At 36.6% G+C, this 13,220-nt stretch overlaps 1 protein-coding gene across 5 annotated transcripts in view; it reads right to left on the bottom strand.

Annotated features, from left to right (window-relative positions):
- Positions 1 to 13,220, bottom strand: part of CDH18 (cadherin 18) — a 204,045-nt gene that overhangs the window by 61,328 nt on the left and 129,497 nt on the right. For all 5 annotated transcript variants that reach the window (XR_004159171.1, XM_010708478.3, XM_010708479.3 and 2 more), the window contains exon 6: positions 5,864 to 6,031. Coding sequence is in view for 4 of the 5 variants with exons in the window: in XM_010708478.3 (XP_010706780.1) it covers positions 5,864 to 6,031 (168 nt within the window). In the remaining variant the exon portion in view is untranslated. The remainder of the gene's footprint in view (positions 1 to 5,863; positions 6,032 to 13,220) is intronic.

Raw genomic sequence — 13,220 nt, 5'->3', positions numbered from 1 at the left:
TATGCATGCACTCAGCAATTACTGATATTTGGGTCTTTTCAATTTTAAAAAGTTTTGGTACATTGGGAATAGTCACAAAGGCAGTAAGCATTACAGTGTGAAATATGAAAAAGACACATTTCAACATAATAATAAAAATAATCTAATTAAATGCACAAAATTTAAACATAGAACAGTTTAGGAAATTGAATGCTTCCTAATACTCCCTGGATGCTGAATTATCGCTGGACTCACCATCTTCTCATAAGCAATACAATGAAAAGTAAACTAGATAATTAGATATGAATCAAAGTTACAAAAATTCAGTTGATCAGATGTTAGCAAACTTAACTCAAACCAGCTATCAAGACCTCTGCTTGTTTGGTTTTAAATATTTCCTAAAGACATACAGGTAATCATTTAAATTGTTAGGTAATCATTTAAATTCAATACCCTTCAGAAATTTTTAACAGCTATCCAATTTCAAGCAGATCTGACAAAAGAACCAAGGCCTCAAAGTCTGACTCTAAACAACAGCTTGGAGAAGGACTGGTAAAAGAAAATTCAGCTTCACTCATCTCATCTGCCAGCAGCCAAGTGGTTAATCAGCCACAGACAACTCTGGACAGGTCACCTCAGGAGGACAGGGTGACCTGTGCATGGAAACAGAAAACTACATTGACAAAGCTGAATAGTAGTTGCTATGTAGACACTTCACTAGGTCAAAAAAGAATTAACTTTACTTCTGATTTGTGATCTTGCTTTTTCAGAATGATCTGCAGTATCTTCATACAACATTCCTACTTAAAGAAGGTTATATCTTTTCCAGTTATGCTGGATGACATGCATCTCAGAGTCCTAAGGGAGCTGGCTGATGTGGTTGCCAAGCCACTGTTTATCATATTTGAGAAGTTGAGGCTGTCAGAGGAATCCCCAGTGACAAGGAAAATATCACTTCCATTTTTCACGGAAGTGAGGAAGGAGGACCTGTACAGGCCAGTGACACTTACTTCTGTGCCTGGAAAGAGAATGGAACAGACCTTTCTGGAAGATAAGTTAAGGTACATGAGGGATGAATGGGGATGATCCGAGACAGCCATCATGACTTCACCAAAGGAAGGTGCATGACCACTGTGATAAAGTGATTGCATCAATGGACAAAGGGAAGGCAACTGATGTCATCTACCTGAGCTTCTGCAGGGCCTTTGACATGGTTCCCCCACCACAGCTTTATCTCTAAACTGGAGAGATACTGATTTGAAGAACGGACTATTTAGAGGATAAGGAATTGGTTGGAGGTCACAACCAGAGGGTTGTGGTCAAAGGTTCTACGTCCAGGGGGAAGCCAATAGTGGGTGGTGTTTCCCAGAGGTCCATCTTTGGTCCAGTGCTCTTTAAAATCTTGATCAATTGCACAGATGATGGGATTGAGTGCACCTTCAGCAAGATTGCTGATGACCCCAAGCTGAGCGATGAGGTTGATACAGCAGAAGGAAGGGATGTTATTCAGAGGAACCTTGATAAACTCAAAAGATGGGCAATGGGCCCTTGTGAAACTAATGAGGTTCAATAAAGCAAAGTGCAAGGTAACATGAGTCAGTAGTGTGCGCTTGCAGCTCATAAGGCCAACGGTATCCTGGGTTCCATCAGAGGGAGAGGTGGCCAGTAGGGTGAGGGAGGTGACTGTCCCCCTCTGTTCTGCCCTTGTGAAGTCCCAGCTGGAATACTTCATTCAAATCCGGGGCCCTCAGCACAAAAAAGATGTGGAGCTTTTGGAGAAGTTCCAGAGGAGGGCCACGAAGATGATCCAAGGACTGGAGCACCTTTCCTACAAAGATAGGCTGAAGGAATAGGGCTTGTTCAGTCTGGAAAAGAGAAGGTTGTGGAGAGACCACACTGCAGCCTTCCAATATTTAAAGGGAGTTTATAAACATGAGAGAAATCATCTTTTTACACCGGTAGATAATGACAGGACAAGGAAGAATGGTTTTAAACTAAGACCGGGGAGATTTATATTAGATGCCGGGGGAAGTTTTTTATTGAGAGTGGTGATGTCCTGGAACAGGTTGTCCTGAGAGGTGCTGGATACTCTGTCCCTGGAGGTATTTAAGGCTAGGCTGGATGGGACTTTGAGCAGCCTAATCTAGTATTTGATCTAGTGGCTGGCAACCCTGCCTTTGGCAGAGTAGTTAAAACTTGATGATCCTTAAGGTCCCTTCCAACCCAAGCTGGAATTCTATGATTCTATGTCAATAAAATGACATTTAAAAAAAAAGTGAAAATAAAACATATTTTCATACTGTTTTTATACACTGCTATAAAACAATGAAGCTTCAACAATCAAGCTTTATAAAAACTCTTTCCTTCGTGAATTATATTTAAATTCTGCCTTATTCTAAAGAACAGAGTTAGATGTATGAAAGAAGAAAATCTACAAATGGGGAATCAGGAAGTCATTTCCTTGTAAAATTGGGCTCAAGACATAATGCTACAGATCTACTACACATTATCTGGACTGTAGTCATTAGCATTTTATGTACAAAACATGATAGTGAAAGCATCTGCCAAGTGTGATGATCTCGATGCAATCAAAATGTATTCATCCTAAACAAAGCAAAACATGTCTAATCTACTCATCCTAAGCAAGACCAGAGAAAATTAACAAAAGTATACAGAAAATTCTTATGTAAATCAAGCTTGATATAACTGTTTCATCAGCAGACGAACATTTATTAACAGATTACTGAAGTAAATTTATGACTATGAAATTTGTGCCTTCAACAATAAGCCAAATAGATTCATCAGTGCTAAAACCAACAAGAACTGAGTGATGCTGATTATCGACAAGACCTTCCCATGCAGAGCGCTGTCTGCCAGCTTATATTACATAGCTAGTTCATGTATGACTAGACTCTCTAAGGAAAAGAAACGTGTGATGATAAAGGAAAATAAATAAGAATTGTACAAGATGCAGTAAGTAGATGAAAAGCAAAATGCATTTAAAGATTCAGTTCATGATTCTGATGAATTTACAACCCCTTGCCTACTTCCGACACATACCACTGTGTTTTGCAAACAGAATTTTTCAGCTATGCATCTTATTTCAGAGATTATTATTACCATGTATTCACTTCTATTTCAGAACTGCAATCACACTGATCCATTTATGCAGAAAAGTTTCATAATCTTCTTCATAGTCTTTTTGGTACTTTGGAACATTGTAGCTCTTCTAGTACTTTCTTTGAAACAAAATCAGCTATATTTTGATTGAATACAGAAAAAATACAGTAAATTCATATAAGCAGATCGATTTATAATTTCTTTTTCAAGTTTCAATTAGTTTTTTGAAAAAATTATTTACAAAAGACAAATCTAGCTTACCCTAGTCCATATGCATGAACTCCTATCTACAGGACCAGAAAGGTAGACCTTTTAATTACATACAGTAAAGTGTGTTTCTAGATAAAACAAATAACAGAAGCACCAATCAGACATGCTTCCTAGCTTGTACTGATACTCACACAGTATTCATACAGTTACAGTCAGATTCACAACTCACATGTATGGCAATGGAGAAAAAGAAAACTAACCAAAAGATAATCTGGTTTATCTTAGGCTCAACCTGTCCTGAGATTTATATACTTGATATATGTAGTTTTGGTTAGTACTTCCCTTGAATTCAGTTCTGAATGTGACACACCTCAGTAAGTCATTTAGCATTCCATCTAACAAGGAAATTGACAAGAAATTTAACTGAAAAGCATGGGATACAATTAGAGGAGAAGAAAAATAAACAGTGAAGTTGTTTTTATTAGTGTAATACTCATGTATTACTGCAATATTTCATGACGGTAAGATGGGCTGAGTTTAGATTATCTGCTTTGATTCATTATTACTAACATACAGCTACCATTCTTTTGCAATGGCTTTCAATTACACTTGTTGAAAAGAAGTGAAAAAGCAACGTTACAGTCAAAGTTGTGGTATACTAATTCTGTGTAAGGAAAGAAAGTATTGTTGCTGTTACCAACAATACTTGTTCCAGGATTAATATTTTCTGGTAAAAATGCTACATGTTAAAACACACGGTTTTTACCCTGCTTTACTAAACAATGATTTTCCATTAGAAATGAAATGATGCTTTGTAGTTTTTGAAAATATTTTAAGCAATTATTAGAGTCCCTTAAACTGTGTAGAAGATAATGTGAAGATTTTATATTTCCTCAATTTTCTAAAATACTAACACAAGTTAAGAAATATATGTGCTGATGTACACTTTTGTGTCAGTCAGCTTGCCAAAAACTTCCACTCAAAATAAAAGGGATCAAACATAGGAATCCATTTCTTCCTGAATTTGCAGAAAAACTAAGGCATTTTCTGTAGTTTAACTGCCTTATTGTATTTGATCAAAGATATGACTTTCCCTTTGTCTTTTCAAAAGTTTGGAATTATTAAATAGAGCACAGAGTGTATTGACGATTTTGTGAAACCTAAAACCAAACATACTTTATTAAAGGTTGTTTTTAAAAGGCTTGTGTATGTGCATTTGTGAGGCACTAAAAAACCACTCTTTTCTACAATACTTTTAATGAGCCTTCTTACTGCTTGACCAGATTTTTACATAATGTGTACTGTCAGGGAGCTTTGTTTTTCCCTGGAGCACTGTGATCTCTACTATTGTTTATAAATCTCCTCATTCAAATAGCTCACGTATTTCCCAGGGGATGTACCTATAGCTACTAGTCCATTATGTTCTACAAGGGCTCATGCAACGTCTGAGTCCAGATTACAAGATTCTTACTGGCCTTGAGCCAATCGGCAAAGGGAGTAGGTTTTGCTATGCAATTTCATTTCAGAAGACTTTCAAATAAATTGTCAACTGAATTCTGAGTACTTACAGGGCTCCAGCTGTTGTGTCAGATCACTATACATAAAATGAGCTGGATAAAAGTGAGCTTCCTATTAGTGGTGTCATAGCTGGCAGTTGCTGAACGAGACTGTCTCTTTTTCTGCTCGTCATTCTGGCAATGCGTCCCCTAGCCATTTCGCCTTCAGTTCCCAGGGCACAGATCTGTGGGTCCCCTGCCCCGTTAGTCACAGAACCAGGTTGGACCAGCCCATAAACCATCAACCCCCCCCTCTTTTTTTTTGGGCCTGTGGGCCTGCTGTCCCCCTGTCACAAACATAGATAGATACAGAGAGAACTCTGTGACAAGTGGTCACACAAAGATTTTCTAATGAGAGTACTCTGGTTAACACTTTTACATACATAAATGTGAGAACATTCAGTTTGACACCAACACTGACAAATCATTTAACTAGGAGAAAGGCAGACTTCACTATAGTTCAACAATTGTGAACAGCTTAGGTTTTGATTATAGTGCAGAAAGTGATCTTAAAAGTTTGCAAGAGTTTAGAGAAAGAAATAGAAGAAGAAAAAACTGATACATATGTATGGAAGCAGCCAAATACAGATTTGAACTTTGAATGTGTTACTTTTTGTTGTTTTGAACAATGGAACAACATAATTCACTTGTGGGATCAAAATTATGTGGTTACTGCATTATGCATATTCTAAAAGGTGTGGAGAACAACTCACACGTGACATGAGTATTTACTTATCACCCATCTCTCTTTTAGTCAATGCTTAATTGAAATAAATCTTCATTGGTCTCAGTATTTCAGTTGTTTCATACTTTTGCTTCATACGAAAACACGAGAAAGTTGAAAAAATATTAGAGAAACAATATTGGTGAAATCATACAATTCCTCAGTAGCCTTCTCCCCTTAAATTTGAATTTGAATTGATTTCACTAATAGCTTCCTACTTCACTGACAATCAACACAATTTTCAAAACAAAATATACATTGAAATCGTACATACTCTGAGGAAACCTGGGTGGATTGTCGTTGACATCAGTGAGTGTGATATTTACTGTTGTTGACCCTGACAGCCCTCCAACCTGCCCAGCCATATCTTTGGCTTGAATGACAACGGAATAATGCTCTCTGGCTTCCCTGTCCATGTTATGCAAGGCAGTCCTGATGACTCCTGTGGTGGAAAGAAAACAAACAAAAGAAAGAAAAATGAGGATTAGTTTGTTCTAGCAAAGGGAAATGCTAAGCACAACTGTTCTTTTCAGGAAAGGTGGAAGAATAGAAGGTTTTTTCTGGAAACACAAAGCTTTTCTATAATCCAAATAAGCTGGGTTTAGATGATATTCATGGTTAAAAGCCAACTGGTACAAACAAATAATAAATAATGGATTATATACGGAGATGTTTGAGAGTGCTTCACTATTTCTTTTTGGAGCAAAAATGCCAGATGGTAGCCAGTCGACTTGCTTGAGACTACGAAAAAAAACGACAAAATCTACATAGGTTGCTCTGAAAGTAATGCCTCCTGTTTATTTACATGGAAACTGCAACAAAGAGCACAGTCACTCCATCTGACAGAGCAAATGCACAGCTACAAAACACTGTTTTCAAAGACAATTATCACTAGCTATGCATTTTTGCCAGCAACGAACAAGAGCCTTGATGCTGCACTGATAAAAATCTGCTTGAGCAGAGGTGACCTACTGTTGCTGTCACTGCTGAGATGAACCAACCTGTGCCATCGTGTCAACATAATAAAACAGCAGTCATTACTTTAAGAGCAGCCCTCAACAGCTATATTAGTAAATTAATAAATAATGAATCCTGCATTGTTAAAATGACTATCTCAGTTACTATAACTGTTTAAATATCTACTTAACAGAACTATTAATGAGAATTCATACCTACGTGGAGAAGACATAGGTAACTTTTTTAAAACAAAAGGTAATTTCAGAATAAGGCTGCTTACCTTATAAAACTACCCCAAACATGTACTTCCTTATTTACACTTATCAATCACGCACACTTTTCTTCCTAAGTGTATCAGAAGTGAAGGATAAGCTTTTACTGTTTCCACTACTGTACAGAGACTAAAACTAAAACCGAGTAAGACTAAAATTCTATTTATCTTTATGCACCACAACCAGGAATTTATCTTAACATTTAGTCAATCATACACGCACAAGGAAAGATTACTATAAAAGAGTAACAGTCAACCCTGTGAGTTCAGTTCTAGTGTCGGTATATCTTTCATTCATGATGATGTCTGTAAATGGTAATTTATTTGATCACAGGCTGACAGAAAGTTCATGGAGTTCAGTAAATGGAAATGTCAAGTGCTGCAGCAGGGAAGAAATAAGACCAGGCACAACCAGTCCATGCTGTGGACAGATGAGATGGAAAGATAATTCCACTGGTGAAAATGCAATTGAAAAAAAAAAAAAGACAGTTGTAAGAAACTTCAGGTTTCTGAAGTACACAATAGCAACTGGTTAATTAAAATTTCCCAAAGGTATCAGTATCAGGAAGTGCTATGGTTTAACCTGGCAGCAGCTCAGCACCAGTTTTTGCTCCCCCCTCCTTCCTACAGGTTCTGGGGAAAGAGAAATAGAAAAAAAATAATAACTAATGCGTTGAAGGTAAAAAAACTATTTACTAAGGCAAGAAAAGGAAAAGGAAAAAATAGTAATGATAATAGTATATATATAATAAAATTAAAAAAAAAAGAACAGCACAATGCAATTGCTCACTATCTGCCTAACAATGCCCAGCCCATCCCCGAGGAGAAGCTGCTCCCCTGGCCAACTCCCCTCCATGTTACAGTTTTTCCACTTCCACAGGCCTTTTAAATTCAAATACAGCCTTTGTCTCGTATTTGTTAGGCACTACTGCTACCTTGTTAGCTGGCTACTTCTCAGCTGTATTTCCAATATGTATTAAAAAAGGAAAGCAAGAATAAAAAAAGTAAGATGTATAAATCACTACAAAAACTCCCCCATACTGTTTTTGATATTAAGGAAGAGTTATATTAAGGAAGAGACAGTTAGTTTAAAAACTGTATACATCATGTGGAAGTTTAGACCTTGGAGCAGACTTGCAGATGCAGCTCTGGATCACTGGACTGCTAAGTCTAGTCATACCAATTTCCACCTTAAATTATGTGAGATCTGTTTTCCCAGATGGAAGGCTACTCCTGAACACACTTTTTCTTAAAACTTGTCTAAATTTATGCACCTCTAAATCATAGTCATTTCTGTTGTTTTATTTTTGTCCTGATTATTTCTAGTCTTGGACTGCACAATTTGACTTTATTTTTCTTGATCATTAATGACCAGATACTTGCCTGTGTTCCAGTTCAGACTTCATAACCACAATTATCAATTACAGCTTATATTTTCATTTTATTTTCCAGATTAGACACATGGGTGGTTTACCTAAGACAGAGTTGCTCAGAGTTGCTCCTCCAATGATATTTCTAAATTAATGAGACTGGAGTTACTGTGCTCTTATAATGAGCTCTGCTACAAGGTGTTTCATTATGTTCTTCTTGCTCTTCACCTCAGAGACATAAACTTCTTCCTCTTTACTCACAATTCCTCATAACTATATTATTTATTATTTAACTGTATTCTTACCTGAGAATGTGATGTGCTTGAAGTAAATTAACTTAAATTGCTTATATGTAAGAACTCACTTTAGATTCAGTAACCAATGTACAATTTTAGTCAGCTTTCTCTTACAGCCTGTTCCTGGAAGATGTGTGAATGGAACCTTCCCAGAATACATGATAGATCATTTTAACATTCTTAGCTCAAAGATCTTCTTATCTAGTAGAAAAAAAAAAAACAAAAAACAACAACAAACAAAACAAAACAAAACAAAAAACCCCAAACCCACTTTTGCTTTAGTGACAATCTAGTTTGTTATGGGCTAGTTTGTTTTTTGTATGGAAAATATCCATCCTGCTGTTGTATCCTGCTAATCAGTAGAGATTTTCTGAACGGCCAATAGGCTTTACTAGATCTCTTATACTCTAGTTTCTTATTTGTGTGTCTTGTCATAAGCACAACCACTAAACTGATTTTGTAACTTTTGCTAATTACTGAGAAAAGAGAACTGCTACAGATGGCAATTTCATTAGTATTACTTTTATATTTTGAACAAAAATACCTATTTTTATACCTGCGTTGCTTTAGGATACATAGTTAAATTTTTGATTTTAACTTAATGTTCTGAATATATTATATATATTAACATATATTTCAAAATCTAGTACTATTCTACCTTGAAAGAACTTGACACATCCCTTTTGTGAGAATGAAGGAGGACTTTTATGGGTTACGACTTTCAATTTATTATTAGTGATTGAAATCTTTTAATGAGTAACAGCCGAATTTAGAAAATAAGAAAAACTTCTGCCAAAGCCTCCCAAATTAAGGGACTGGAAGAGATCTTCACTGACTGAGCAGAAAATACACCAATTTATGTGGCAATTGCAAGGATGCCAAATGAAATCTTCCACTGTTTTCATAATGAAAAACATAATCAAGTGAATTAAGAATATGCTGCCATGCTGCCTGCTAACAAGCAGAGAAGCAACACAGATCTGCCACATAAAATTGCTGCAAATCAAAGGAATATATATTACAGAAATACCATAGCAACTGGACACCCTATTTGAGCAGGAAGCTGTCATTCTTTCTCTTCAATAGTTAAAGCATATGTATATAGCTTACAAATTTGTCAATTCTGTTCAATTAAAATTGTTCGTACTTTCTGAAAAAAGTAAATTTTTTTCTCAGCATCTTGTAATCTGGTTGAATTAGGACACTACTACTGAAATGATGTACATGTTCCATTGACTTCAGAGCACTGATACTTCCAAGTTACTGCCCTTTGGAAAGGTATCTACTGGATTTAGCAGTATTAGATTGCTGGTTTATTCCACTCTGATTGTAGTTACTCCTGCAAACACTAACTCTTCCCTTTGGCTCAGAAACCTGCGTTAAAATTATCAGCTAATACAGCATTGAAATAAAACCAATATTCTGGTGCAGATCTTAGTATCTAATAACATAAAAGATCAGCCTGCTCCACTGACATTTCTATGCTGCTTTCACTCTCAAATTCTTTCATCAAATCTAAGCCTGTTGTGATTCTACATGGCTATAAAGATAGGGGTGTCTTTTATTTTTTTCTGTTGAATAGCTAAAACACAGGTCTCTATGTCTGAGGACCTCTACACAGTAAAACTTGAGTTTTTAGCACTACTCCAATAGTAGCTGGCAGGTTGTCTGGCAGTAACTTGAAGTATGGTGTATAATTTTTTTTCTGTGTTTCTATTTCTAACAAGAGATAGTTAATCATGATGAGTAAAATGGGTCTATATTGTAGACCAATGAAGCTAGAAATGTTTTTTAATACAAAAATGAAGATGAAACAGAAGAAGATGCTTCTACCATAATAATGATACAGTAAAATATCGAGTCATTAGATTTAGTTGGGCACAGTATGACATACAGCATCAATTCTGTAAATATTTCCTAGTTCAAGGGAACATCTTATAACCATCTACACAAAACAAGCATGAGCTGAACTATAAGAGTGCAGATAGCCTTGATTTTCCAAAAACATTTTCAGATTCTCTAAGACAAAACAAATCAGTAATGGGGAAGTCATGCAGTCATCACCTGGGCAGTCCAAAAGGTGGGCTGCAGAGTCACTGGATGGCACAAAATTGTCCAAAGTTCCTAATATCTAGTTTAAATCTACGTTCTACCCATTTAAAGCCATTTCCTTCTTCCTATCACTACATGCTCTAATAAAAAGTCCCTCCTCAGACTTCCTGTAAGCCCCTTCAGTACTCGAAGGCCATTATAAGGTCTCCTCAGAGCCTTCTCTTCTCCAGACTGAATAGTCCCATCTCTCTCAGCCTGTCCCCATAGGGGAGGTACTCCAGTCCTCTGATCATCTTCATGGCCCTCCTCTGGACCTGCTCCAAGTCCATGTACTTCTTGTGTTGGGGGCTCCAGAACTGAATGTAGCACTGCAGGTGGTGTCTCTTGAGATTACTATCAAACTCATTGTACCAAAGTAGATATAAAGTTTGTAATTAGTCAAAACTTTGCAATTCAGATGCTTCTTAAGCAACATTTCCAATATTTCTTGGAAAGTAATCTAAGCATAGCTTATGTTTTAGTATAATTTATACAACTTGATACATTCACTGTCAAAATACATTTCTCCAAATAACTGATACTCAAGTTTAATGGTAAATTATTTATCTAATAGATTCCCTATGTTAAAAGGCATATGGTACCACAAGATCTCCCATAGAACTCAGACCATTAACAGAACTAGCACTGTACTGAAACTAGCAGTTTGATTTCGGCTAAAACAAATCCTATTAAAAGCATGTAATTTTAAACTGAAGTGATCAAGAAGTACAAGATATTACCTATTTTCTCAACTGAATATTCCAATTCTTAATCATGAAATCAAAAGTCTACCCTTTAGTTGGTGGTTTGCAACTTCAAATTCAAAGCTTTGAATTTTGTTAACCATTAGTTTGCTGTATTTCCCTTTGTAAAGATATTGCTATTTTCTCATGAAGCTGCATTTCTGATAAAACGAATTGTAAAAATAAGTAACTGGAAAGCCATTTTTCTTACTCAAAACTTAGTGTTATTTCCTCTTTTCAGTTTCAGAAAACATTTTATTAACAGAACTACAGTCACATTATGTGAACACTTCTGATGTAAATTTTGTATCAGAAATAGTGTAGACATCAGGAGCAAGGACGTGACTGTCCCCTGCACTCAGCTCTGCTGAGTCTTCACCTTAAGTACTGTGTTCAGTTTGGGGCCCCTCATTACAAGAAAGACACTGACGCTGTGAAGTGCGTCCAGAGAAGGGCAATGAAGTCTTGTGGGTAAAGGCTGAAGGAATTGCTGTCATTCTGTCTGAAGAAGAGGAGGCTCAGGGGAGATCTTATCGCCCTCTACATCTCCCTCCAAAGACGTTGCAAGGTGGGGGTCAACCTCTTCTTCCACGTAATTAGTGGTAGAACAAGAGGGATTGTCCCCAGGTTGAACCAGGGGAAGTTCAAGTTGGATATTACAAGAATCTTCTCTGAAAGAGCAGACAGGCTCCACAGGGAGGTGGCTGAGTCACCATCGCTGAAGATGTTCAAGAAACATGTAGATATGGTACTAAGGAACGTGGATTAGTGGGAACATTGGTGGTAGGTGGATGGCTGGACTAGATTATCATTTCCAACCTTAATGGTTCTATGATTGTATGAAATGTTGCTGTTCTGATCTTTTGCAATACATTACAAAATGAATTTGAGAATTGTGCTAGGTCCTTTTTTTTTTTTTTTTGCTTAATAGTGCAATGGTAATTCATTTTGAATTGCTTTATTCTTATTTTATGATGTAGTTCTCCTGGATATATTTCTTACGTTCCTCACTTCTACTATAAATTCCGCGTCCCAAATTGTAGGACTTTGCATTTATTGAATTGAGTAGCACAGTCTATCAAGTAATCCAGGTTATTCCACCAGGATGTGCTGTTTTCATCCGTGTTCAATATTCAGTCTATTTTGTGTCACCCAAAACTTTTATCAGTAATACTTTCATACTTACTTCTAAGCTATAAAGAAGTTGAATAGATTTGTTCTTACACCAATCCTTTAAACCTCTGGTGGTACCTCTTTCTTTCTAGATGATGCTACCTTCATGACAATTTTTTGCTACCTCCCAGGTAGCCAGCTCAAATCTTCTGCAAACATTAATGAATGTCAATGGCAGCACTATTTTTTCTGCAGGGAGGAACTGAATGACACACCTTAGCTCCATATGCACTACCATGACAGACATCACTTCGTCAGATTACCCTCTGCTGCCATCTGCCACATGCAACAAAACGTATCGGAATATTGGTGGGAAGGTTTGACATCTACTGCCATACCAACAACATCTGTCCCTGACATCATGAGCCAACAAAATAAAATAGAAGGCATTACTACTGGAGCAGCTGTCTTATACAAGGATAAATCAGTGATTTTGCACTGACTAATATCTTTCCCTTGGGACTGAATCTTTCATTGCTCTGAAGAAATATATGGTTAGAAGCAAACAGGTCTCAATGATTATTCTCCAACTTCAATAATATAGCAATCAAATTTTGATGTATTCCTGTTAAAGCAGTACGGTCGTGCCTTTTGTAAAGCAGCCCAAGGCAAGGCTAATGTTCCTGCTTCTGAAAATGAATTTTGGGATTTTTTGACAATTCAGTTAAAAGTGTATTCAAAACCAAAGTTGAAACTGTACTCTAGAGGAAAAAAATTAAAAAAAAAAATT

This window comes from Meleagris gallopavo, chromosome 3, assembly GCF_000146605.3.
Source record: "Meleagris gallopavo isolate NT-WF06-2002-E0010 breed Aviagen turkey brand Nicholas breeding stock chromosome 3, Turkey_5.1, whole genome shotgun sequence".
Classification (NCBI taxonomy): Eukaryota; Metazoa; Chordata; class Aves; order Galliformes; family Phasianidae; genus Meleagris; species Meleagris gallopavo.
This window is presented reverse-complemented; position numbering and strand designations above follow the sequence as displayed.